This window comes from Zonotrichia albicollis, chromosome 18 (assembly GCF_047830755.1).
Source record: "Zonotrichia albicollis isolate bZonAlb1 chromosome 18, bZonAlb1.hap1, whole genome shotgun sequence".
NCBI lineage: Eukaryota > Metazoa > Chordata > Aves > Passeriformes > Passerellidae > Zonotrichia > Zonotrichia albicollis.
The window spans coordinates 10,255,301-10,282,916 of record NC_133836.1 but is presented as its reverse complement, the minus strand read 5'-3'; the positions used below and the strand labels follow the sequence as shown (position 1 = coordinate 10,282,916).

Genomic DNA, 27,616 nt, shown 5'->3' with positions numbered 1-27,616 from the left:
GCAACCTCTGAAAGAGTTATTGATGCCACTGCCTGCTAGGGAGAGGTCAAGGAGTTAGGTAACATTATTTTCCATTTTAATGCAGAGTGAGAGCAGATCAGCGTATTACTGAGTCTCGCCAGGTGGTAGAACTGGCTGTCAAGGAACACAAGGCAGAGATTCTGGCCCTGCAGCAAGCACTCAAGGAACAAAAACTCAAAGCAGAGAGCCTTTCTGATAAGGTAAGTAACTTTCAATCCTAAACTTTCATAATTGGATAAAATATTTTCCCACTGATATTACTTTTAGAAATGTGGCCTTCAGCAGCTTTTTTCAAGATGTTGTAGAGACAAATTAAAAAGACTGGAGGGCATAGAATAGAATTCTATCTGCAAACCAAAGACCTCAAATTTTCTTTGAAAAAGACTAAAGCAGACAGCAGGCTATGATGCTTGGAATGAAGTCCTTCAATAACTTGGTATCTGCATTTGAACAAGCCAAAATATCTTTTGCCTGGTTTTCCCCCAGCAACCAAAGGCTAATTGTATCATTTTTCTTCAACATGTGCTTGGTGAAGTTGGATTTAAGACTGTGGAATTATATTTATTAGTGTTCAGTGTTACTCTGACCCTGTTTCCCAGCTCAATGACCTGGAGAAGAAGCATGCCATGCTGGAGATGAACGCCCGCAGTTTACAGCAGAAGCTTGAGACAGAAAGGGAGCTCAAGCAGAGGCTTCTGGAGGAGGTAACCTTGGAGATTCATGTTAGAACTTCCGAAGGTTCCACATCTTGAGGAGGGGAGGTTGTGTGAATAAGAGTTACACATCCATCTTTCTTCTACATAACTAGGGAGATTAATCAAGTTGGGGGAGTTGTTTTCACTTAAAAGTTTGCAGAGTGTGTGGCCATGTCAGGGAGCAGTAAAAGTGAGCTGCTCCTCAAGGGCAGGGGAGATGGCAGCCAAGGGGGACAGCGTGCCATGCAAGGACAGGACATTGCAGCCTGCAGGCTCACACCCACAGCACCTAAACAAGAGGACCAGGACAGATTTGCTGAAGGTACCAGTAATCATTATGGAAGCCTCTGGTCACAAGGCAGGTCCTAGGTCAGGCCTGCAAGGCCAGGTCCGTGCCCAGGCACAGCTCTGACCAGGCCAAAGGCCACAGCTTAAAACCAGCCCTGGAGCCAACATGCTGACAGTGCACACCTGGAGGCCACAGGTGAGGCTTCTCTCACAGCTCTTGCCATCATTGACTTGGGTCACAGGTTTTGATACAAGGTCACACACCTGCACCACATCAGAGAGTAATTGAATGCAGGCAGCCAGTTCTGTGTGGTGGGGGAAGAGGCTCCAGAGGAGGATTTCAGGGACAATCAGGGCATTTAGAGCCTTCTGGTATTCTTGGGGTACTGACATGTTGCCTACTCCTTTGTGCATCACCAGGAAAGATTCCTGGCTCTTACTTTGTAACATAGGAGCATTTATGGTTTTCCTAGATAGGGATCTTGTCAAGAAAGTGTAAATTCTAAAGGAAGTAGGAGTATTTTGTCATGTGCGCTCCTCTGGTGTTAATTGGAGACAAAGATACAAACAGCTGGCCATTATTTTCCTTATCTCATGTGAGTATGACTGTCCTGGTTTATAGTAAAGATTGTAGTTTTAATTTATTTTTACACAGTACTGAGGTGGCTTCTGGTGATTGTACAGAGAGCTTGAGAAAATAAGGTTGCTACAGATTAATATAAATACATAGAAATGCTTGTTTAGTCACAACGCACTCTGAAAGAAAAGGAATCTTCTGGAGTATTTGTCATTTTCCAGCTCTTGAAGAATTATGTGTTTATTTATAAGTTCTGCAGTGATGATTATTTTACAAGAGTGACAACATTTAATAGCTTTTACTTACAAACAAGAAGACAACAAACCCAAACCCTGGCCTTTGTTTTCCTTTCAACAGCAGGCAAAGCTGCAGCAGCAAATGGATCTGCAGAAGAATCACATCTTCCGCCTAACTCAAGGTCTGCAAGAGGCTCTGGACCGAGCAGATCTTCTGAAGACTGAGAGAAGTGACCTGGAATATCAGCTGGAAAACATTCAGGTGAGGGTGAGGAAGCAGGACAGTGCTCAGCCTCATTCCCTGTGAGGCTTTAGGATGTGATTTACAGTTTGTGTGATACTTTCTTAAGGGTATTTTTTAGCTCTGTTTTGCTATCAAGTTGTTTGTTTGTTTCTTCTGTTAAGATGAAATTTCTTGCATCTGTGTGTAATTCACAGGTTCTCTATTCCCATGAAAAAGTGAAAATGGAGGGCACTATTTCTCAGCAAACTAAACTCATTGATTTCCTGCAGGCAAAGATGGACCAACCAGCAAAAAAGAAAAAGGTGGGTGAAGAAGGTTTGAGAGGCATGGAATTAAATGGTTTTGTAATTAGTTATGTGCTGTGTATTCTTAATATTCTGTTTTATCTTTCTTTGTGTAACAAAATGTTGTCCTTATTTAAGACCATTCTGAGTTGGTGAACACAAACTTTACTAGGTAGAATGTGTTCTTTGTGGCTTTTCTGGTATTTTGTTATTCCTACAACATTTAGGTTACACCCCAGTAGCTACACCTCAGTGAAGCTGTAGGAATACAGAATTTTAAGCATGTTTTTTTAATGCTAAGTATGTATATGTGTACAAACCTATTGTGTACCAAGAGTGGTTGTCCTTTAGTCACAGCATAGGACGGAGCAGTCAGGCAATGTGACTCGTGTCACATCTTTGTCATAAGCTGCTCTGTCACTTTGAATGAAGTAATTTAATTTTAACCACGTATTTTGAGATCCTCTGTTTAGATGCTTTCAGAGACTCCAGGTGTGAGTTCTAACAGGTAATGTATGTCCCTCTTTGAATTAATCCATATCTTGACGTTTTTCTCTCCAGTGCCAATATGAACTAAAAATCCATCCTTACACATAACAGAGTTGCCATTAGGCCCTCTGGCCGGACTGCCACTAGCTAGTGTCACTTTGCCTAGGTTAAGCCATCTCTTGCTAGGAGTTAGGAGTTGTCTGTGTGTTTCTGTTGCTAGGGCCTGTTTAGTCGGCGGAAAGAGGACCCTTCTTTACCCACACAGGTTCCCCTGCAATACAATGAGCTGAAAGTGGCACTGGAGAAGGAGAAGGCTCGTTCTGCTGAGCTGGAGGAGGCTCTACAGAAAACACGCATTGAACTCAGATCTGCTCGTGAAGAAGGTAGGGGTTAACAGAAAAGGTGGATCTGGAAGGAGGCACTCGTTCTTGGTCTGAAAATGTGCCTTTAATTGTGTGCCACTCTAGCAATAATTAAACAACATATGTTATTGCCACTGCTGTGATGTTACAATAAAGCTACACTTGATTCTGTGGGCTGTAACTGCAGACTGGTCACACAGAGCCCTGCTAGGAACCAGAGTGCCACGTTGGTCACATTAACCAGGGACATTTGTCTTGTCTGTAGCTGCTCATCGGAAAATATCGGACCACCCTCACCCCTCCACGCCGGCCACAGCCAGGCAGCAGATCATCATGTCTGCCATAGTGCGCTCCCCAGAGCACCAGCCCACGCCCATCAGCCTGCTGGCTCCTCCCTCCAGCCGCCGGAAGGAGTCCTCCACACCTGAGGGTAGGCTCCTGCTCACCTCCTCCTCTTCTCTCCCTGCAATGCCATCTCTTTACTGACTGAGTTTTCACCCTGCTGATGATCTGTGTCCCTCGCAGAGTACAGCCGGCGCCTGAAGGAGCGGATGCACCACAACATCCCCCATCGCTTCAACGTGGGGCTCAACATGAGGGCCACCAAGTGTGCCGTGTGCCTGGACACCGTGCACTTCGGCAGGCAGGCCTCCAAGTGTCTGGGTAAGGGCAAAACTCAGCACAGCTCGGGGGGAGAAGAGGCATCAGCTCGGAAGGTTGCAGTTTATTGCAGCCCTGATTCACATGAAAAGTCTCTCTTTTGGCCCGCACGTTCAAAGAATGAGTTGGAGTTCTTCAGTTCTTGGTCTCAGAGTTGTTTATTGTTTCTTATCTATAAAAATTTTTCTCCTGCCCTGCCGAGGTCCGTCCAGCAGGACAGTTCCAGGCACACTGCCTGCCCCCGGGGCAGTGTTCTCTCTTTATACTACAAACTATGTATAACATGTTTACAATTACTTTCCAATACCTATCACCTATGTTAGACAGTGAGTTTCTATTCTAAACCAATCCAAAAGTGCCACCATCACAGCAGAAGATGGAGGTAGAGAAGAAGAAAGGCTGGACACGCTCAAGTCCCTCCATCTTGTCCCCAACACCCTCATTCTAAAAACCCCAAAATCTACTTTTTCACCTAGTGATAATTTTATTATTACACTATTTAAACTTCTGTGGATTTCAGGTCTTCGTATAAAGCTGGTAACTTGCTCCACGGGTCATAATCAAACCCCCAGGTGTTCTGGGCTGCGTGCCAGGGTCTCTGAGCCCTCTGGCAGGGGTCCTGGCAACTCTGGACACCCAGAGGGATGTTCTGGGTTCAGACAGCATCACCCATCTAGAGCAGGGAGAGAAATGACAGCGTGAAGCCTCTGAAACTACTTGGTGCAAACATTGAGAAAACATCATGGTTTGGAGTGGAAGGGGAACCTTGGAGAAGCTGGGATTTGTGTGTTAGAAGTTGAGGCAGCTGTGTCATGATTGTTTTTTTTTTTTTTGTCATTTAACAGAAGTTTTTCCCTGTCCTCTTGTCAGAATGCCAGGTGATGTGTCACCCAAAATGCTCAACTTGCTTGCCAGCTACTTGTGGGCTGCCAGCAGAATATGCCACACACTTCTCGGAAGCGTTCTGCCGGGACAAGATGAATTCCCCTGGCCTGCAGCTGAAGGAGCCAAGCACCAGTCTGCGTCTGGAAGGGTGGATGAAAGTGCCAAGGTACAAACAGGACTCTTGGTGCCATGTCAGGTGCTGAAATATTTGGCCTGATATTACCCTGGCTCTTACAGTGAGATAATTGGTAAAGGCCCATTACATGGGCATTGCAATTACCACCACTATAATTACAATTGCTACTGCTGAAATTTCTCTTTTATAGGCATTGCATGCTTGCTTTACATAGAATCCAAGCAGAAAGTCCAACATGGCTTTGTGCTTGTTTTCCTCAGGAATAATAAACGTGGGCAACAGGGCTGGGACAGGAAGTATATTGTCCTGGAAGGAACCAAAGTGCTCATTTATGATGCAGAAGCAAGAGAAGGTAACTTAGAATTTCTAGCAAGAACAGATATTTTAATCTTCAGATATTGTTTGGTGGGTTGAGAAGCTTAAAGATTATTATTGTTTCCTATGGCTGTACCAAATTTAGCTAAATCTTCAGTGATAAGGCAACATTTTTTTCTAGACTCTTAGCCATTTTATTGGTTGGCATGTCATAATAATCCAGCTGTGAAAACATCCAGTGGGCATCCACTTTCTTTTGCTATCACAGTTGTTTTCTTGCTGCCTGTTTGTCTGTTCCTAATCTGTCTCCCCATTCTGCTGCAGCTGGACAGAGGCCTCTGGAGGAATTTGAGCTCTGCCTTCCTGATGGTGATGTAACTGTTCATGGAGCTGTAGGAGCTACTGAGCTTACCAATACAGCAAAGACAGGTGAGAATATTACATAGATCAGGTCAAATGGATTTCATCTGGCTTGCCATCAGTTAGCCTTACTTGGCTGAACAGAATTTTCTCCCTCGAGCTTTCATTGTGTAATGCTGTAATTTATCTCCATCTGAATTAGGGGAGTAGCTCAGCACTCCAGACCTAGTTACACCCAGGCTGTTGCTTCTGTCGTGGTAGAACTGTGGTTAATATAGTCATCAAGCCAAATGGAAGTAAATCTTAAGAGATCTGTAGCATAAACACTCGCTTTATTGAAATTTCTTCTCTCTTAACTGTGATGTATCATAACTTCTGCCACCATTGTGCTCTGACCACAAAGCCATTAACTTAAAAATGCTGTGGGGTGTATACAGTCTCTTATTATGAAAAAATGTTGATGTGTTTATTTGTATGTACTGAAGAGAACTGATGGATAAGATTCTGTATGTCTTGACTGTTACATTAAAGGATGCAGACTGTTAAAAACAAAGGTTTCCATAACCAGTTTTTACAGATTTTCCTTAATCAGTACAGGGAAAACTTTAGTCAAGTGGCTGGTTTTGTTTTGGTTTTGTTGTTTTTTTTCCCCCCACAATGGAATTTCTTTCTCTTTTGAATAAAAGGCAAGAAATTATTTTTGTTGAGTTAAAGACAGCCTTGTATGTATGGATTGCATACATCCAGCTAATATTTAGGTGTAAGTAGCTAGCCTGTGAAGGACCTGTAAAGGAGAAACCAATGTGTAAATTGCCATGGTACGTCATGATAAATACAACTTCTCTCCAATGAGGCTGAAAGGTGTTGATTTTAAGTCCACTGACAATATTCCAAAAACTAATCTAAGTCTTATTCTATCTATATAACATCTCAGATGTGCCATATATCCTAAAATTGGAGTCTCATCCACACACCACTTGCTGGCCTGGTAGAACACTCTACCTGTTAGCACCCAGCTTCCCTGACAAACAGCGCTGGGTCACAGCACTGGAATCAATAGTGGCAGGTGGGAGAGTTTCCAGAGAAAAAGCTGAGGCTGATGCTGTGAGTATAAAAGTTTCATTTAATAATAAAATATTCTGGGAGGGAGCAGAGTTTTGAAAAATATTTTTTCGGTATTTGACATACTGAGGGTTAACTGAAGGTAAGTTATTGCTTCTGCCTTTATGATTTGAGCACCAGGAGCCAGTTCACTGTGAGAATGATGCTGTGTATTACAATACCCTTCTTTAGGCTTGGGGAGGGTAGTAAGAGAATCCCAAAATATCTCTGTAATTCCAACAGAGGAAGGAAGAGCAGTTAGGACATTGTTTAAATCCAGTCTCATAAGGTACCACATGGAACAAGCAGACCTTAAAAGAACCAAAAATTCCCTCCCCTCCCATTCTTAGAGAGCCAGAGGTTTTATGTTTCTTGCTGGGGGGAGGTGTGTGTGGGTGTGTACTTTTTAGTTTAAGTTTTATTCCTAATAAGAGGTTATACAGATTTGTTTAGGTTTTGGATAGCCTTTCTCACACTGTTACACTGATAACTCTATTTTCTGGCAAAGGGATGTTGGATTCAGTGGCATTGCATAAGAGAATTAGCTCTGGAGGTAGGGAATATCTGACTGCAGGAAATACTCTTTTTTCCTCAGGCTCACATTTCTTTTGTATCTGAGAAAAAAACATGCTCCCACCAACATTTATACTTTTCTTTAATCCTTCCCCTTGGAAAATTCCACTGCTCTGTTGTAGGAGGTTGGGGAAAATGGAAAGGATAGAGACAACAATAGGTTCTGCCTGAATTTAGGATAATTCTGATCAGTTTTCCTTACTGTGTCTAAGGTAGATAAAAGTTTACTAATTCTTTTGTAGGAGGCATCCCTGCAACTTTTAGCTTTCTGAGAAAAAGAAATCTGTGCCAATCTCTTTGCCTGTCTGAATGATGACCTTACATTGTTAAAATACCCACAGATAAAGAGATGAAGATTAACTCAACAAGAAAAAAATTATTTTTGTCATTTACAGAAACTGCTGGGGAACTCCCTGCTGAAGCTGGAGGGTGAAGACCGTTTGGATATCAATTGCACAATGCCCTTCAGTGACCAGGTAATGGTCATGTGCACTTGGTCTTTCTCAGAAGTGGATAATTGATTCAGGGAAATGGTATCTTGATTGCAATATGTGTAATTATGCACTTGTTTGTGGGTTTGATTTTTCTCTTCATTGCTGAGGAGTATCACCCAAGCTGCTGCTGTTGGAGCATTCCTTGTTCTCCTCACGTAGAGCTATTTTTTCCCCTGTTGTAGGTAGTGCTGGTGGGTGCAGAAGAAGGTCTCTATGCCCTGAATGTACTGAAGAATTCCTTAACACACATCCCAGGAATGGGAGCTGTCTTCCAAATTCACCTCATCAAGGATCTGGAGAAGCTGCTCATGATAGCAGGTACAGGGCTGTGTCCCCTCTGGCCCTGCAGTGGCTCTGTGCTGCCAGGTCCTGCTTGCCTTTGGGTTTGTTCCAGGCTTTTGTCTGTTTTTTTTTTTAATCAGCAAATTGGCAGGAATGCCTTGCTGTGCTTAACACAGTCCTGTCTGAGGCTGGCTGGTAAGGGATGGTGTGAATGAGCACTCAGTTAAACCTTCACAAGAAACTGATTTCAGAGCTGAGGGAGGGAGCAACCAGAGACAAAACATTTCCAGGTTAGAGATCAGTTGTCATTTTAAGTTCAGTTTAAAAAGTGTTGGGCTAATCAATGAACATCTCTTCATAATTATTGCATAACATTTTAAATGTAATTAACCATTTGAGGACCACTATGTGATCACTGGGGCATAGGGCCAACTTTTACCCTCTCTTGCCCTGTAACAAAGCTGGGACGCCTGTCATGATTTAAGATTTCTTTATGAAAGGAACACCAGCTTTAATCTCTCCATCTGTGGTTTTCCAGAGATAATCCTTCCCACACGGATGTAGGCATGCTGAACATTAGGCTGTATCTTCATCTGAAAGCCCAAATTATCAAGTGTCTATATGACATTTGCAGGGAATGAAAAACAAATTCTTTCCTGTTCTGCTAGTTTTGTGGGTTTTTCCTGGTAAGGGTTTAAGATGTCCATGGTCTATTTGTGCCAGGGTGGTAGAGAACAAAGCAAACCTCACACATAATGAGAAAGCTGTGTTAGTCTGTCACTGGGCTTCTGAGAGGAACTGGCCTTGGGCTGCAATGCAATTCATTAGGGTAGTTCTTGGAAATCCCTTGCCAGTTCTGCTGGCACAGAGTGATTAAAACATCTTGTACTTGAAGAAGTTCTGAAGGGCAAAATGAAACTTCCTGGCTAATTTTGAATAATGTCTTAATGAGGCCACAATTACTGTGTACTGCTAGACTTCTGCAGTAACACTAATAATCCACGCAGGGAATGGTTGCTCTCCTGGTGGATTTACTGCCTGTTGTAGGGTTGGGATTTTGTAAGTTTTCTGTTTCAGTTTGAATAGGAATAATATGGAATGGATTCTGCCTGGTACCTTGTGTTTCCACAGTAACAGCCTGTAACAACGAGCTGCTGCTTAGGTAAGACTTTTGTAGTGAATAGGGAGTTCTCCCTTGATGAAATGCACCCTTTTTTTGTTTCCAGGAGAGGAGAGGGCTCTGTGTCTTGTTGATGTAAAGAAAGTGAAGCAGTCCCTAGCCCAGTCTCACCTCCCAGCCCAGCCTGATGTCTCACCAAATGTCTTTGAGGCTGTCAAAGGATGTCACCTTTTTGCTGCTGGCAAAGTAAGTCACTGCTCCCTCGTGCCCCCAGACCACCCCTTAGACTGCTCTGAGCTTAATATTAACAAATCAGCATCTTTACTCCACTGGCAACACATCCAAGGTCTGTATTCTTGCTCTGAATATTTTTCTTCAAATAAGAAGAATGTATGGGCTGAAGAGAGGCTGAGCTGGAGACAGAATGGGGGATTTGCTGCTAATGTGGATCAGTTCAGCCAGGATGCCATGGTGGTATAGCTTAAACTGCTAGACAGTAAGAAATCCAGCATAGCATGGTGCTACTGCCTCCTCACTATTGACTGCAGTTTTGAAGTTTTTAATTAGCAAATTCTGTCCAGTCTTTGTTCTTGAATGTCATGCTTCCAGGCTAGCAAATTTCCTTAGGTGTTTGTGTCACTTTAATTCTAAACATTTACACACATTGCTGGTTTTAGTGTGGAGCATTTAACCACAGCAAAAATTCTCATTAACAATAACTTCTCTGGACTACTTTGATAGCAAACTGAGCACCACTCATTTCAAAGTGATGCTTAAGATAAGTTTCAGGGGTTAAAATGTAGACCTAACCTATTTCAATTTGTCAATCCCTTTTCTGTGCAAAACCTTCTCATATTTTATTAACGTCTTTCAAGCATAAAAGAAATCATAGAAGCCATTTAAATTCACGTTCTTTTTTGAGAATGTGAAGAGGCTTTTCATTATTTCATGAATTCACAATAATTACCCTATTAATAAAATGTACTTGCTTATCTCTGCAAAGTTCTTTTTGTGGCAGGAGGTTCTCAGATCCGTTTCACGCTCTCAGCAATAGAATTTATTTTATTGCTGTCCTGAACTATGCTTTTTCTCTTCCTTACAGGTTGAGAACAGTCTTTGTATCTGTGCAGCCATGCCCAATAAAGTGGTGGTTCTGCGATACAACGAGAGCTTGAGCAAGTTCTGTATCAGAAAGGTGAGTTTAGTAACTCCCTGCTCTAGTTGAGGTTAATTCACATTGTGCTCTAGGCCTTTGCTTTGGAGCAAACATCTAAAACCTTTCTGTGAGCATGAGAAAATTTGTTTGCCAGCTAAAATGATAACAAATTGCACTGTGCACTGACTCAAAGTGGAGTAGGCAGCAATTTCCTTTAATAAGAGTTGGCATTTTTGGAGAGATGCAGAACAGAACTGTGATTTTTTTGAGATATTGGGCTGAGCTGTAACCATACCCTCAGAGATCTCTCCTCAGGACAAAAAGTTTAAACACCAGCTGCCTTAAAACCTCTGGCACCCAGAAACTCTTGTTCTCTCCTATGCACAAATTAAAGGATGTTCAGTCAAACTGCCCCTCCCTGGGTGAAAGCCCCTGCAGGTGACTTTGCAGGCACCAGTTCATTTTCAGTGTGGCTGAGGCTGCTGGAGGGAGCAGTGGGCACAGCCATGCAGACCTGGCCTCCTCAGGAGGAAAGGCACGGAGATCTTGGCACAGATGGATGCCAGCACACCTGGAGTGTCTACAGGCACTGCAGCTGACACCAACTCCTGCTCACAGCAGGGAACACTGAGGGTCTGCAGCCCTTCCTCTGACGAGGGCTTGCATGCACATCATGCAAAGGCATGTTTTAGAAGGCAGGCTTTCCTTATCTCCACTAATCCAGACAACTGAATTTAGATCCTAACAAGATGGCAGCAAGCCCAGAATATGCTTTTCTTTTCTGCCAACAAAATTTCCAGATAAAGTAGGATTTATGTAAGGAATCTTGTCCTCAGAAGATCTGGGAATCTGAGCATTGTGTCAGGCTAACCTGCAGAGTATCCCAGCTATTCAGCCACAAGGCAGGTCCTGGTGGACAACATCTCTCTGCCAAGCATCGTTTCCAACAAAACAAAACTTTCTTCTAGCAAGAGTTTTTGTTCACATGCTTTTGAAAGACTGCTAGGATCTTTAAGATTGCCACCTCTCCCTTTTGTAAAGATAAATGTAGCAATATCCAACTTTCCAGACTCTGTTATCTGTAAGCTGGTACAGGGGACTAATATCTGTTCATGCTATCCTTTTTTGCAGGAGATTGAAACCTCTGAGCCTTGCAGCTGCATCCATTTGACCACTTACAGCATCATCATTGGAACCAACAAGTTCTATGAAATTGAGATGAAGCAGTACACGCTGGAGGGTAGGAGATAATTCCTGAGAATGCTCCAAGTGGCTCCACAGGTTCTTTTGTAAAGCTTTTTGAAAGCAGTTTTGAAAAAAGTTGGTGCAAATCAAAGTCTTTTCTCCATTCTCTTTGCAGAGTTTTTGGATAAAAATGACCACACTTTGGCCTCTGCTGTGTTTGCTGCTTCCACCAACAGTTTCCCAGTCAGTATCATCCAAGTGAACCCAGCAGGGCAGAGGGAGGAGTATCTGCTGTGTTTCCATGGTAAGTAGTGCATTGGTGTGCAGGTGTTGCACTACTCCTGTTCTCTGAGCTGCAGAAGGTACCCAAATGCTGTTGAATTTTGGAGAATCTGCTTTGGTTTAAAAGTTCTCCATGCCTGGTGGATCAGTTTTTGCACAAAATTTCTGTGCCTGAGGGAAGGACTGCAGGCAGTATGTAAAGTGCAAACAGGTGCTTGATTACCCTGATAAGATGTTCAGGGGCTCTCAGACTTGGGTTTTGTCTGGTTTCTGTGCAGACAGATGAGACTTTTTAACCTTCTGGTGATTAAATAAGAGAGGGTGTTATTTTTTTGTATAGCTGCTTCTGTTGCCCTCTTGTATACTGTCATGGGAATGCACAAACCTCCTGAAGCCCTCTAGCAGTAATTTTGGGTGAGTAATGGGAGAAATGTCATCACCTGCCCAACTGTAGATTAAATAATGACCTTAGTTCAGCTGGAACAAGGAGATATGGAATCACAGAACCTTTTGGCCTGGCAGTATTCCTACATCCCACCAGTTCCATGGCATTTAGAGTAATTCATGGCAATCTTACAAATCTGTGATTTGTAAGATGTCCCTGATAAAAAGCATGGGACAAACTGCCTTTGTCCCTTCAGAAATAAATGAATAAAACTCGGGCAGATGCCCATGACCTGATGTGGCTTCTCTTGGCAGAGTTTGGTGTCTTTGTGGATTCCTATGGAAGACGCAGTAGGACAGACGACCTGAAATGGAACCGCTTGCCCTTAGCTTTTGGTAGGTGTTGAGGGAAACTCTTGGATTGTGGAGATTATTGACACAGGAAAAATCCCTGTGGAATGGGTACTCTGCACTCAGCCCTTCTGTCTCCTTTTCCCTTCCCAATTCTTCCAGGAACTATGAAGCTTTTTCCCACAATTTAAGCTTATCATAAATCCAGATGGCAAACCCTCTGAAATATAAGCAATTTAAGGAAAACTAAACCGAATTCCATTTCCTTTATGTTCCTGGTCCGACACTGGCAATTGGAATTTTTAACAATGCTCTAAGTTTCTGAAACAGTGAAGAGTATATGAGGGCAGCATGGGTCCCTCAGGCCTTTTGCACTGCTTAATGGGATTTTGTTCAGTTAATAGCCTGGCTTTAATGCCTTTTTCATGATACTTTGGTTAGTAAAGTCCTTGAGATACAGTTTCAAAGCACCAATTCTTTAAACTTGCATCTCCCCCTATACTGATGGTGTCTGTGTCATTACATATAATGTATTCCTTAGTTTTCCCACAGGGCTGTCAGCCTCTCTTGTGCTTGCTGTTGTGTTTTAGAAGTTTTTAATAGAGAATGTATTTTGTGTTTTTTCCTGCCTTTTCACTGCTCCTCCAGCCTACAGGGAGCCCTATCTGTTCGTGACCCACTTCAATTCCCTTGAAGTGATCGAGATTCAGGCACGAGCTTCTATAGGGTAAGTGGCTCTCTTTTCATCTCTTTGAACAGCCTGTTTTGCAGGAATATATGGATTTGCCAGGAAAAGGTAGCACTGTGCTGCCACTGTAAAGATTTGCTGCAATTTTCCCCAGAACTCCGGCACGAGCCCACTTGGAGATCCCGAACCCGCGGTACCTGGGGCCTGCCATCTCCTCAGGAGCCATCTACTTGGCCTCCTCCTACCAGGACAAGCTAAGGGTGATCTGCTGTAAGGGCAACCTGGTGAAGGAGACCAACAACGAGCAGCAGCAGCCGCCACAGCACCACAGAGGCTCCTCTGCCACGCGCAGGTACGGGGACATCGGGTGTCACAATGTCAGTGTTACGGTGCCTGGGTGCCTCAGCAGCAAACTTCCCTCCTGATGCCTTTTGTGGTGGGCTGCCCTTGTTGTGTTCTTAGAGCCTGGTGACTGTTACTGTAATGCTGGAATAGAGTCACTAATGGCTTAATATCCACAAGGAAACAAGCATCAGCTCTAGATGGGGATAATCTCCTCAAATGCTTTGTGACCTTGTGCTGGTTTGCTTTGATGTTGTGATACAGCTCTGGCTTCAAAGCTTTTTGAGCTCAGATACTGTTGATATGACACTAAACACGGCTTGGCTGTAACAAGATGTAAAGCAAGAGCCCCTTTCTATCAAATAATGGGTCTGCCTTAGGGAGATTAGTGCTGGCAAGTTGTGATGTGATATACAGGTAATTAAATACTTGGGCTGATGGTGCCACTGTGTGCAAAGGAAACAGAAATTGAGGCTTGTAGTTCATCCCAGCCTGGCCTAAACATCCCTGAGCTACAGAAAATTGTGTGAAAACACATATATCAAATTTTAGTGTATTTTTATATGGAAAAGCATATGGCTGGAGTGTATGAGAAGGTGTCGTGTACAGAACAGGCCAGAGAACATGACTTACACTGGCAATTCATTAAGGCACTTTGCCAGTGTGGCTCACGTGATGGATACTCCAGCTGCCAAAATACCTCTGCATTTTCCATCTTGCCTCAGGGAGGGGCTGATGCTCCCCATCCTAAGGGTGCAGGGGGAAAAGTTACATTTTTGCTAAAAGAAAACGTGACGGGAGGTTTTTGTCACTCAGCGGTTCGCATCAATTATTTTTGAATGACAGCAGCCCGAACAAGAGAGGCCCCCCCACGTACAACGAGCACATCACCAAGCGCGTGGCCTCCAGCCCGGGGCCCCCCGAAGGGCCCGGGCACCCCCGGGAGCCCAGCACCCCGCACCGGTACCGCGAGGGCCGCACGGAGCTGCGCAGGGACAAGTCCCCGGGGCGGCCCCTGGAGAGGGAGAAGTCGCCGGGGCGGCTGCTGAGCACGCGCAGGGAGCGCTCCCCGGGCCGGCTCTTCGAGGACGGCGGCCGGGGCAGGGTGCCTGCGAGCGGGGCCAGGACTCCTCTTGCTCAAGTCAATAAGGTAAGGCAGGAGCCTGCAGGAATGTCTGTTCTCAGGGAAGGGCTTGGAGGTGTAGTGCAGAAGGGCTGGTGGCACTGCAAAGCACAAGAGCAGATCAAAGCTCACACCCCTGCTCCTCAAATTCTGTTGGAGCAGAGCCCACATGGTGTCAGTCATTCACTGGCCCTGTGACCACCAGCCCTGGGCTGGTTCTGACACTGCAAAAGCTGCTTGACCCTAGAACGGGCTGAAAGCAATTGCGCATTTACTAGCAAGTGATAGAGGACTTGAAGGGGAATAATGTCGGAGCCTGCTGTGCTAAGCTACATACAAGGCTGAAAGGGCCCAAACACTGTTGGCCCATTCAGGCTCCTACAACCTCTTGCAGATGGAGTAAAACTATTTATCAAAGAAGCTATTCAACCATCAACATCCTCCCCAATCTTATTTATCGCAATCCTAATACTAGCCTTACTTCTAGCAATCTCAACCTGAACCCCATTGCCCCTTCCATTCCTCTTAGCAGACCTTAACCTAGGCCTACTCTGCCTATTAGCCATGTCAGTGTTTGTGATGACAGGAGCCCTGGCTCCGTGGCAGCAGCAGGTGATGGATGTACTGCTCCCACCACCTCGTGCCTGGAAGAGAAGCACCCATGACTTGTAACTTGTCCTTTTGTTTCCCTGCCAGGTCTGGGACCAGTCTTCAGTGTAAGTCTCAGCTAGACAAAGTTACTCGTCTTGACCTGCAGGAAAAAAAGGAAATATACTGAGAATATGCACTCCATCTGTCTGCAGCCCAGCTCCCAAACAGCATTCCTGGGCCAAAGCTCGCTCCGCAGCGCGAGCCGTGACGCTTTCCAAGACCGTTCGCAGCTCAGTTAATTTCTCTGCACTTTCCTGCACTCCTGTTTTTGCACTTTGTACTACTGTTACTCTTTCAAGCAGTTCATGAACTTTTTGTATCCACTTTAGTCCCTAGTAGTTCATCCAGGAAATGGGACTCGTGTCCTACCCCAGGTCATCACTGTGGTTAGCACCCCTTAACAGAGAGTTGGTCAAAGTTCTGAGATGTGCTGGGAGCCCCTGATGGCCTGGAAACAGAAGGGCCAAGGTGAGTGAGTCTTTCAATAGGAGCTGTGGTTGGATGTTCTCCACAGAACACATGAAAAATTTCTTCTGATTAGCCTGTTCACCTGCCACTTCTGAAAGTTATTTTGTTCTCACTAAAATCGCTTTAGAGCAGCTCTGATGGGGAGGGAAGAACCCTGCTTTAACCAAGCCCCCTGCCCGGCCCTGAGACAAAGTGCATTACCTATAAGCTACTGGGTTGTAAGACTTTATCCAGGTCTTCTGCATGACAGTTCACTGCATGCTGCTGCACCATCACTGGCTCTCTCCTTTTAGGTTGCTTTGCTGAGTAGTGTATTGTACCTCACTTGTAAATTAACTGAAACCTTTAGATTACGCTGCAAATAGCCGTTAATTACTCTGGAAATTTGGCACCGAAGAGTTACCAAGCCTTATTCTATGACAAGAATCACAGTCACACTTGTGTTCTCCTCTCAGCACTGGACGTGGTCTCTTCAGCAATGAGTCCTGCCAGCCTCAGCTCCCCAGGGCTGGCTCCTCCCGTGAGCTGTAGCTTGTGGTGCAATCAGATCCGGTGTCTTGGCACAGGACACCCACAGGGAGCAGCTTTGGCAGTTGCTGACACACCTTGGCTTCCCCGTGTCTGACCTCGAGCCTTTTATTGCTTCCTATTCTCTTTTGCTGTGAACATGAAGCAGAGAGCAAATGATTTTCAAAGCAGGTTTTGACCATTCACTCTGCAATAGCAACATTCTAAGTGAACAACCATGTTCTTTACAACTGGAAAGAGCAAAACTGCATCCAGTCTTCTTCCCTTGGCGCCACACTTAAACTTCTGCTAGTCCCTTGCAAGCCTGTGCTAACCTGTTCTAGAAACCCATCAAAATTCCAATGCCTTGTCAGTGTCCCTTGGCGAGTTTCATGAATATTGTATTCTGTTCTCTTGTCTGTTGGGTTATTTTCAGTCAGATGATTTGGCAGGAAATTTGCTGAAAGTTTTTGTCTCCTGGTCTGAATATTTCGAAAGGTCACTGAGATCAGTCTTTAAATCTTTGCATCTCATGGAAGATCTTCAAGACCTCAGAAATGGGCTTGTTGAGTCCTGAAAGTGTATATCTTGTGTCTTGTTCGTGAAATGCTTCCTGCTATAGAAATAGCTCAAAGGACTGTACATATTTACAAGAAACTTTATATTCGTAACAAAAGGGAATTGAATTGGTTTCTACTTTTTTATTGTAAACTGTGCGTTTTTCAACACTGGCTTTTTGTTTTACTGGTGGTTGTGGACAGCCATCCTCAGACACTGGAGGGGCCTCGCCTCAGTCCTCCTGCTCCCATGAAGAAATATTGTAACATTAAATTGCAATTGAAGCTTGTTAGCATCAATGAGGTTTTAGGTCTCTAAAAGTACAGGATTTTTCTTCATTACCTTTTTATTATTGACAAGGGAGGGAACCAGAGGGACAGTTCAAAGCTCCACCGGGAAAGTATTGAACTTTGTTGTTGAACAATAACCAAATAAAACAAATAACTATCTTGACTGGCATGGTGAAATGACGGCTTCCTTCTCTCTGGAGTGCCCCTGCCCCTCCTGCCCCTTTCCTGGCTCTGGGGCATCCACAGCTGACCCCAGAGCAAACCCTGCAATATTCAGCATTTAATACTCTTCATTCCCTGAACGGTAGCATAAGTGGCTTCACAAACCCCAGGCACGTTCACATGCACGGACCCAGGTGGGTTTATGCAGGTGCTTCACCAGAGCAGCAGTCACTGCCCCCCGGTGACAGGGGCAGAGCTGAAGCTCCTGTGAGTGTCTGGGAAAACAGTCTTGCCCTGGTAAGTGACCCCACACACCCTGAGCTGGAAAAAAGGCATCTTAATTAACAAGAGTGTGATCTAATGACTGGTTGGGGACTTACTCCAGCAGTGTACTGGGAGCAAAGTGGAGGGAGGCAGTTGCTCATCCCACTGCTGTAAAATGCTGGTGCTTTAAGGCCTAATAGCTGCAACTTTAAAAAAAGACCATTCACAAATCCAGTCAGATTGAGTACAACCTGCAGTTACTGTACAGCTTAACTTACACCTGCTGGGAAAACTTGCTAGATCAGACTTAAATGTAAATACATCTATTTTTAACTGAACTAGTTTTTACAGGGTCTGAAGTATTCTTTCACAGGAAGAGGTTTTTAATATTCACACTGCTGCCTACAGTAACTTAATTTGTCCTCCTACTGTTGAGTGTTTTTGGTTCTGTGCACATACCCACCCCCTCAGCCCTGAGAAAGGCCTTGGTGGGGGCTCTGGGGGTGGCACCCAATGGCTCCTCTTACAATTTGGTCTACATGACATTGTCCATGAACATGCTCTCCATCAACCCCGAGCTGCTTGATTTTATCTATTGTGCCTACTATGATGTATATGATGAAATGCTGACTTGTTCAATGTTCCTTTATTTCTTTTACTGTGCACAAACAATACTTATTTAAAGCTCATTGTTGCAGTCCTATGATGCATGATCCGAATTGTAACAAAACTAAATTAATCCAGAAACTGGTGGAGTAAAAAAAAAAAATATTTATTGAGCTTTCTGATTCCCAAGAAACCTACACAAATCCATGTCAGCTTGACCCCCACATGCTGTGCTGAAATTCAGGGGGTTGGGGAGGGCAGGGAGCTCTTGTTATTCCTGTACTGGTTTACTCCAGGGTCCCCAAAAGTGACTGTAACAAAAGCGTCTGCATCTACCTTTAAAAAAATGTGCTCTCCTAGCAACAGCCAAGAATAAACATAACAGCACAGACTGTGAGCTGTGGGTGGGGAATGTAAGTGAGCTAATAAATCCAACTCTTGATCCAGCTTCTGCCTTTGGAGGGATTTGATTCATCCCATTGCAATAAGGAAACACAGAGTGATTAATTCATTCACCTGTCAAGCAGAAAATGACCCAGCAATGTAACACCCCAAAACCCACCCCCTGGCAAAAACCAAAACCACCAGCTTTCCTCTCCACTCTGCTGGAGAGAAAGGGCTTTGGGGGGCTGAGGGTGGCAGTGGCTTACCTGAGGAGATCTGTGGCTCCTGGCACTGGCACTCGGGGTGCCAGGGACCAGCTCGCCTCTGTCACTGCTGCTCGTGGCTGGGGAGGCCTGGGGGCAGCTGGGCTTGGTCCCGTGGGCAGGGAAGGGTGGAGCAGAGGGAGGGTCCCTCCTGCAGCCCCCCCACAGCCTGGGGCTCCCAACCTTTGGGGATGCAAAAGCTGACGGTGCAGTGGTGGCTGCAGTCCCTGCACTGAGCCCTCTGCCAGCTGACACAGGGCCAGGGGTTACCAACCAAAAATCAAAATTAAAAATCCTCCAGCTTTCTACACAATTGTTCCTGTCCTGTGGTTCCACCATAGCTGATGCACTGCTGAACATGGAGTGCTCTCCAGGTACCAGCACTGAGCACACACCCCACAGCCTTGGCATTCCTGGACACTGCAAGGACACAGAATGTCACAGATTGTCCCCTCACACAGCTGGACCTGCAGAGTCACCCTGGTGAGGACAAAGGCTTGAGGAAAAAGGTCTGCTTGAAGTGGCTGCTGGAACAAAGAGAAGCTGACAGGAGGCTTAAGGCCCATCCCAAGCTTTCCAGCTCTGCTGCTAGAGCTTTTAAATAACTGGACTCTTGTCCTTCCTCTAAACTTTACATCAGAAATAAGCATGAACACCTCGGTCTTGTTCACTGACTGAGTGCAAGAGGAGAAAGTGTTTCAATCTGCACCATTTAATGAAAAGCTTGTACAACCCACCAAGGCATAAAACTGCAATCAGGAAATCACATGTAATAACAAAATAACTCACTGAGGCGAGGTTACCACAAGGGGGAAGGGTAGTAACAAGCCAAGTCACCCACATCTCTTGAAAATGTTTTATTTGTTTCTAAAGAGGTTGAAAACAAGCAATTCTGTAGTTCAGAATACTAAATACTATCCATAGCACAGAATGAAGAAAGTTTTCAGAGAAAACCATTGCACTAGACCCAGATCTACTCAGCTACTGAAGATATTGCAACAAGGCTGGTGAACAGACCCCAGGCTGGCAAGGCACCCTCCCACTGTGGCTGCTGCAGCTCTGTCCCCACTCTGAGTCCTCAGACTTGTGCAAAGTTGCTTCCCCCACGCTGGGAGGGGCTGCTTGTCATTGGCACGGTCACGGCGCCCCAGGCACCACAACAAGCACACTGGCAGCAGGTTTGCATTAATGTTGCATTTGTTTTGGGATAAAACAGGCTGTCAGCACCAAGGACAGGCAGCCTGGCATTACTAGAATCACTTAGAAAACAGAAACAGAATAAAAAGTTGCCCGGCTCCAGCCCTGGGCACAGAGGGTGCTGCATCCAGCACTCTGCTGACACTGAGGGGTGAGTTTGGCCACTGGACACAGGAGACTCACAGTCACCCTCAGGCTGTTACTGAGGGACTCATCCCTAAACTGAATCCATCCATCTCCTTCCTTCTCAGCTTAAGCGAGTCCTCATCAGTGACAGCAAGAGAAACCAGTTTTCCAAAAGCAGATTACTGCAAGACACAGTTATGATTTACAGAAAAATCCAGCCATTAAAAACAATTGTCTTTACCAGAAATTCCACAGGGGAAAAGATGTATTTCAGTTCTCATGAAGAGAAAAAACTACAGAGCTATTCACAGTAGAAACAGTGCACCCCACTCTACCGTAAAATAATAATGAGCTTGTAGTGATGATTATGTTGCTGATTTTGCCCAGAAAAGGCTGCTACAAAATGATCATCAATATTCACACTTACTTCAGCCAGGCAAGTTTGGAACTTGCTACTGAAATAGTGTTTGATGAGCAATGGAAGCAGTAATGAGCCTGCTTTTGCTGAGTGTTATGCTCAAATCAGATTCCCCAAGAATCCTGAACTTTCCAGACTTTGGGCTGGCAGACTCCCAGTCTGCCTTGCTGCTAAAGCTCTTTGATCTCTTGCTGCCCTGACATTATTCAGCCTAATTAAATTGGTGGTTTTTTAACTCAGCTGACAAGGGGCACTGACACCTTGGCCACCTGTCTGGGTGCTGTGGAGCTGCCATTTCCAAGAACTTCCACGGTGGGGCTAACAAAATAAGGCAAATACAGGAGAACCTGGAAGTCTCAGGAAAAATATGAAATCAGAGTTTGTTTGCTACAGCACAGAGCAGAAGTACATTTGGTTAAGTGAAGCATTTTTTTCTGAGACTGCACTGGCCCAGAACAATTGGTCACAAATGACTGTGATGCTCATATTGGCTTGTACAGCAAAGTGGTCACGTATTTCTTCTTGTAACGGTGTGTAGCACTGAGCACCATCACTCCATCCTACAGGGGAGGGAAAACAAGTGAGCAAGTGCCATGGCCAGACACCCAGGCTGCCCCTGGGCACGGCATGCCCTGGCTCTCACCTTGATGGAAAGTGCATACAGGTGGTTCAGCATGACGTGGTTGGGCTCAGGGAGCAGAGCGGGGTCACACTGCAGAGAAGAGGGACAGTGTGACAGTGACAGTGTGACAGTAACACAAGTGACAGTTCACTCACAGCTGAGGGGTGACAAACAGCATCTGTGACCAGCCACTGAGTCCATCACAAACACAGTCACCATTTCAGAACAACCCCAGGGTAAAACCCTCTGCATTCTCACCAGCACCATGAATCAGACTGTGATTATCCCTTATGTGCTTCCGGTGTCTTAACAGTTAACAAGATTAGCTTTTGGGAGGAAAACAGCATTTCAGATTTCCATTTTAAAGACAGTCAACTACAAAAATAGATTTACTTCAGATGAATCCTTGTGGATATACATAATAAGGAACTCACCAGCACAATAACTTATTCTAAGGTTTTTCCTAAGCTGTCCCATGCTCATATTCAGATTTTTCCCCACCAGTTCCCACCCTCAAGGGCATTATTTAGCAAACCAAAGTGATGTACTCACAGAAATGCCTGTGTCCTTGTTCAGGATGACCTGCAACAGGTGTGGGGGGAGAATGGGTGGGGATTTAAAGCGCTCCTCTGCCTTGCAGACATAGGGCTCCTGGTGGTACGGTCCTGGGGGTGAACTGGACAGCTCTGCCAGAGATCAAATGGTAAATATGGTAAATATTTCATCCTGAATGCTTTGTGAGAACATCTGCTCTTTATAGGTACATGCAGCCTAAAGGAATCAATGGCACTTAAGTACAACTGCAGCAGCTGGTGCAGTGCCAGAGGATCAGTCCCTGCCCAAGAGGGGATTTAAGGTGCCCAAAGTCTGACTTGGAAGGAGCTGTGAGGTTCTGGGCAGCAGAGTTCTGAGGGCACAACTGCACTTCAGAACTTCTTTGTCACTTCTGCCCAGCACTTCTACTGCTCACAGCCCACAGTGCAGGCTGCCCTACAAGGGCAAGGGCATGGGATGCACCTGAGAAAGGCAACTGCTCCCCCCTGCAGGCTGGGCTGGGGGGGAAGGCCTCTGCTAGAATCTCCTCCTGGCCTGCCCCACTATCACACAACACTTCCTCCAAAAAGGCTCTGTCCAGGGCAAAGTCACACAGAGCAAACACACCCAGGCACAGCTCCTGCCCCAGGCTCAAAGGTCTGCAGGAGGGTGGAAGGCGCTGCCTCAGTCATGGCCTCCACCCCTACAGAGCTCAGCAGCCAACAGGGCAGGGCTGACCTCACACACGGCTCAAGCTAAATCCCCCCTCTCCTGTTACACTGGAACGTGAAACTTCATCCAGAAATGCATTTTTGTATTATTCTTAGGTAGATCATTTACACTACACTGTGAGGATACTCCCCAGCCTGTGTGATGACTGAGATGCACCTGATTTCTCCCTGCTTGAGTGCAACTCCTGACCCCCTCAGCCACCTCCTTAGCAGAGAAGACTGAATTAGGAGCAGTACAGGCTCTCAAACTTGGTTTGGTGGGGTAAAGCAGAGACTGATGCACCAGTGACTGCCCTAAACCCAGCCATGCACACAGCAGGGGCAAACAAAGTCACTGAGCACCCAGGACCTCCTCCTCATCAGGTCTGTGTTGCTTTGTCAGAGGCTTCCCCCTCTGTGCATTCCACTTTCTTCCTTTGGGCATTCGTGATTCCTGCACACATCACAGGGCCTGACACAAGTGGAGATTAATCTCTGCTGGAGCTTCAACTCAGATAAAAAGGGAAAATGCAATTTTGAACAGCTCTAAAAAGTGTGACATAAAGTTACCAGTGAGCTCATACCAGACATGTCTGAACATTTTTGGGAGTCCACCATCAAAGCATCAAACACTTCAAAGTCAGTTTTCTTCACCTGGATGATGTTGTTGACAGTACCCAGCTGGCTGGTTACTACTGGCTGCCAAAAGACAAGACAGAAAAACCAGAATAAAAAAAGCCTGTGGGACTAACAGATTCTCAGAACTGCACAATCAGCATTACCAAGAATGATGTACAATTACTTTTGAAATGTGACAGAACCAGATGTGAGAAGAGCTCAATGAGTGTTAGGTTAAGAGGAAGTGCAGGATTTTCAGGGCTGGGAGGGGAAAATGCCAGCTGAACCTGCCAAGCCCAGAGGGCTCCAGACAAGGCAGGGGTCAGTCTGGGCTGGAGTTACCTGTGCCACCAGCTCTGGACACTGTCCTTGAGCACGTGGGGAACTGCTGGCCAGGCTGGGGTTAAAGCTCTTTTTATAGCAGAGGAGGAAAAACAGGCCTGGTAGATTTTGGCACAATTACTGGACTGTGAAAAGATCTAGAGCAGCAACAGCAACATGCTGGCACAGAGAGCCAGGGAGGCACAGCGAGCTCTGGGCTGCCAGCAGTGCTGCAATGCTCTAAAAGGCAGTTTGGCACTGGGCAAGCAAAGCTTGGCATCACTTATAAACCAATGGCCAAGAGCTCCTGTCCCTCATTGCATCTCCTGCCCTCTGAGCTCAGGCTGATGCTGCCACCCAGGCCAGCAGCCAGCAGAAACCTCTCTGTCACCAGCCTGAACAGCCCCTTTCTCCTCTTCAGATGCCTCAATCAATAAACAGAGACTCAAAGCAAACTTTACCTCTGCAGGATCGTGTGTCCACTGCCCATCCACGAGGAACTTGTACTGGTGCTCTCCTTCTGGCAGGTCCAGGATTGCCACAAAGTTATTGTGACTGGAATTCAAGACAAACAATCAGCCCTGCAGAATTCTGAGAAGTGCCTTGGTCTCTAAGCTGTGACACACACTGTGACACAGAGCAGAAGCCTCCTCATGCAAAACCTTAAACAGGCAGAGAATCTCTGATGCAATCCAAAGGCAAGGAATCAAATGATGATTAATGCTCATGATAATTTCCTCTGTGACAGTGAGTCCCCCTACACTCCTGACATCCCATAACTGGCACTGACCTTTTGTAAAGTCACTCTCACATTTTCATGTTACTTGTTAGCACAGGAGACCTCATTTATCTGCTGATGGAACAAGATCAGCTTTCTCATATTTCCCTGCCTTTCAGTATTTGCCATCATAAATTGCATTTCCCAAATGCCCATGAAATAAATGAACAATGAGCAGATAAAAGCAGCAACTCAATACTTCTGGGTTACTTTGGGTCTGCAGAGCTGCTGCTTGGCAATTTCCAAATTCCTTGGGCTGTGAACTCCCTGATTCTTCAGAAGGCTTTAGAAGCATCTCAAAAAAGCTGAGAAACACTTGATGCTGCTCCAACAGGCCTCTGGGCCCTCTGAGCTGGGCAAAAGCCACTGACATGGCGAGCATGTGTCACAGACACTGTGTGTGATGGAACCAGCTCTCCTTTCCCTGCCCCACGTTCACAGCAGGGACAGTTTGGGGTTATCTGTTTGTGCCCAGTGAACTGACAGCTCAGCTTCCACCCTGTGCCATCCAAGAATGGAGAAGCCACTCTGTCATCAAGGGCAGAGGAGAAAGGCAGGACAGTGGTAAACCCAGCCCAATGCCATCTCTGAGCTGCCCACCTCCCTCATGGCTCTGGGCACTGCCAGTCCATGGGGAACACGCTGCAGCAGCACTGCCTTACCTCCTTGTCAGAGGAATCTTACTCCAGTTGTTGAAGGACCCTGACAAATAAACCTCCTTCCCCCCTCCAGTCCAGCGGAACACCGTAGGCCGAGCTTGAGTGGGGGTTTTGTCATTCACCTCCAGGTCCTGCTGCCAAGCTAGAAACTCTTCTTTCTCCAATGGAGCCTGCAAGCACAATGTCTCAATCAAAAAAGGTTCTTTCCTGCCAGACCTGGACAACCTGTGCTGTATTGAAAGCTTTTTTTGCCCTCAGGCAGGATTCTCTAAGTTTACTACAAGCAGGTTTTGTCAGATGCAGAATACAAAATGCATTTCTAGATACTGTTCACTAGTTCATTTGCACAAATTCTGCAAAAGCGTTAAAGCCTTCCAAATTTGTAGGAAGAATGGAAGGCAAAATAATGCTCTTCCCTGCAATTATACCTGCTTAAACACCAATTCACTCTCTCCTTGGCATGGGAAGGAAGGGGGGTGGACAGCTCTGTGTAAACTCAATGACAAAATCCCTGCAGGTTCCAAACAGCCCCAGAGCATTCCAAGCAAGCAATGCTGGGAGAACAAACCAGCAATACCTTCATTTCCTCTGGATGGAACAAGTCTGCATCTTCAGGGCTGTCCATGAGGATTTTGGGTCTGTCCCCCTCCTTGGTGGCTCCTCCTGAGCTGTCCCCTCGGGCGCCTTTGTGCCCATGGCGCTCCAGCCCCGCGCGCTCGCTGCTCGTGTTCCCCATTTCTGTGGATCTAAAGGAGCAGGGAAAGCCGGATCAGCACAGCACTCCCACAGCTGGAACACCAGCAGGCAGAAAGGAAACTCATCAGTAGCCTTGGGCTGCGCTTTTGAGTTGAAGAGCCTCAGAAACGTGATTAACCCATTGTGAAGTGACACCACACTCTGAACAAAGGCACTGACAGCTTTTAGCCACTGATGATGATGTTCTACAGTTCTACACATGAGCAGCTCTACCGGAGCCAGCCAGGCAGGGAGCTGACCCAGCTGGTCCCTGGCACACAGCACAGAGCTGCTGAGCCCCCCCAAGCCGAGGGCTCGATCTTTGCCTCCTGCCCCCCGCGCACACAGCGCTGCACCTCGCCAGCTGCAACACCAGGGGAACTTTCTGCTCCAAAAGCAGCCAGCCTGAAATGACCGCGCTAGAGTTAAGTTATCTCACCCTGCTGAGGATGCTGAGAGCAGCTGAGGGGGGGTCTAAACAAATAATCACAGAATGGATGTCCCGTGCTGAAGGGCCCAAAGGGACCACCCGGGCCAGCTCCTGGCCCTGCACAGACACCCAGTGCCTGAGAGCCGTGTCCCAGCGCTCCTGGAGCTCTGGCAGCCTGGGGGCTGTGACCGCTCCCTGGGACGGCTCAATCCCGCTCTGTCCCCGCTCTCCTCCGGGAGCGGCAGCGCCTGCACAGACCCAGCCCCGCCTGGGTGTGCACGGAAGGGGCCCGGGGGCGCACCGGGACCTCCGCGGGGCACGGGGGCCCAGCCCGGCCTGCAGCCCCGGGACCGCGACCCCGGGAGCCGCCGCTGCCCTGCCCAGCCCCGCCAGGCCCGCACCCACCGCCCGCCGCGCTCCCGCCGCCGCCGCCGCGCTTCCGCTTCCGCCGGGCCCGGCCCGCGCCCGCCGGAGGGAACCGAGCCCGGCGCGGCCGTTCCGGGATGCCCCGCGCTCCATGGGGAGCTCCATGGGGGACTCCATGGGGAGCTCCGCGGGGAGCTCCATGGTGAACTCCATGGCGTGCCCCAGGGCAGGCTCCATGGTCAGCTCCAGGCCAGGCTACCCCCGCGCCTCCTCAGCCCCCACTGCTGCCGGGCACGGCTCCGTGCCCGCCCCGGGAGCCGCTGTGCCCCGGGCAGTGCCTGAGGGCGGTGTTGGAGCCATGGGCAATGGTGCGTCCCTGAGGGCGGTCAGAGCGCGCTGGAACCGTCAGCTCTGACATCTAAGGGAGTACAGATGGAAGGCCAAGTCCTTAAATGATGAATGTTTCCCAACTGAAGTGACACTGATACATTTCTCAAAGCATTCCCCACTCACGCTGTCTGGTTTTACCCTTGGCTTTCCCTCAGCTGTTACTGGTTTTTATTCCCCTTTCCTCACTGCCACAGAGCTGAGGCCTGCAGGTGTGTCACCCCTCTCTTTACATGGAAGTTGCTTTTTTGTCATTACAAATAGAAGCAACCTGCACAGAGACAGGAGGATTCCTACCAAACGGAAGCATCCACACACTGCACCATTGTGGGATGAGTTCTGCCGGGATGGCTGTGCCAGTGCAGCGCTGGCTCCCGCTGTGTTTCGGGGTACAGCTGCTCCCTTTTTGCCCCTGGCGTCGAACACCCTGCCCAGGCCAGGCTGCCAAGGCTGCCAGGGCAGTGTGTGCAGGCAGCTCTTCCCCAGCCCTGCACCCAGCCCCTGCTGTAAAATGCAGCTGCTGTTATTTTGGCATTTCACACAGCTTAGTGCTCCTGAATTCCTTGTCTCCAACCCCGGTTGTTTTGTTCTCCCCAGTTTTCTTGGCCAGCACTGTTTGCAGCACAGGGTACCGTGTCTTGCCCATCATTTGCCCATCCAGGACCATTGTGATGATCTGCACAGCAGCCACATAGACCCACTACAGGCCACAGTACCTTCATCTGGGGCCTGGCCTTTGCAGTGTTTTTGTTCTTCTAGGAACCACAGAGTGGTAACAAACTGGAGGGTAAGGCCTGCTAGCAGATCACCAGGCTGTGGTAAGCAGTCTGTGGTAGGTACAAACATTCATTTTAAAGTCTGCTGTTAAAATGTGATGGTTCCTCCTTCCATGGTGATGAACCCTCCGTGGTTGTGTTCCATGCCAAAAC

The 27,616-nt window shown here is 46.8% G+C and overlaps 2 protein-coding genes across 4 annotated transcripts in view; one reads left to right on the top strand and one right to left on the bottom strand.

Annotated features, from left to right (window-relative positions):
• The window catches only part of CIT (citron rho-interacting serine/threonine kinase), a 69,804-nt gene extending 51,438 nt beyond the window's left edge, over positions 1-18,366 (top strand). Inside the window, exons 26-47 of one of the 3 annotated variants that reach the window (XM_026797166.2) lie at positions 86-221; positions 621-725; positions 1,939-2,079; positions 2,256-2,363; positions 3,055-3,217; positions 3,462-3,626; positions 3,722-3,859; positions 4,727-4,907; positions 5,138-5,229; positions 5,517-5,621; positions 6,487-6,656; positions 7,622-7,702; positions 7,903-8,038; positions 9,229-9,368; positions 10,225-10,317; positions 11,410-11,518; positions 11,639-11,767; positions 12,445-12,525; positions 13,129-13,207; positions 13,323-13,520; positions 14,357-14,660; positions 15,330-18,366. In XM_026797166.2, the coding sequence (XP_026652967.2) occupies positions 86-221; positions 621-725; positions 1,939-2,079; positions 2,256-2,363; positions 3,055-3,217; positions 3,462-3,626; positions 3,722-3,859; positions 4,727-4,907; positions 5,138-5,229; positions 5,517-5,621; positions 6,487-6,656; positions 7,622-7,702; positions 7,903-8,038; positions 9,229-9,368; positions 10,225-10,317; positions 11,410-11,518; positions 11,639-11,767; positions 12,445-12,525; positions 13,129-13,207; positions 13,323-13,520; positions 14,357-14,660; positions 15,330-15,353 (2,878 nt within the window). In that variant the 3' untranslated portion in view covers positions 15,354-18,366. Of the gene's footprint in view, positions 1-85; positions 222-620; positions 726-1,938; positions 2,080-2,255; positions 2,364-3,054; positions 3,218-3,461; positions 3,627-3,721; positions 3,860-4,726; positions 4,908-5,137; positions 5,230-5,516; positions 5,622-6,486; positions 6,657-7,621; positions 7,703-7,902; positions 8,039-9,228; positions 9,369-10,224; positions 10,318-11,409; positions 11,519-11,638; positions 11,768-12,444; positions 12,526-13,128; positions 13,208-13,322; positions 13,521-14,326; positions 14,661-15,329 lie in introns of all 3 variants that reach the window. The other 2 variants (XM_026797164.2, XM_026797165.2) reach the window with 2 other exon arrangements.
• PRKAB1 (protein kinase AMP-activated non-catalytic subunit beta 1) lies at positions 16,993-26,474 on the bottom strand. Its single transcript, XM_005493455.4, has 8 exons — positions 26,340-26,474; positions 25,347-25,515; positions 24,773-24,939; positions 23,794-23,887; positions 22,978-23,092; positions 21,702-21,835; positions 21,171-21,239; positions 16,993-21,087 (listed from the first exon to the last, which is right to left on the bottom strand). The coding sequence occupies exons 2-8, from the start codon at positions 25,503-25,505 to the stop codon at positions 21,010-21,012; spliced, it is 816 nt and encodes a 271-aa protein (XP_005493512.2). The 5' UTR covers positions 25,506-25,515; positions 26,340-26,474; the 3' UTR covers positions 16,993-21,009.
• Positions 26,475-27,616: the final 1,142 nt, after the last annotated feature.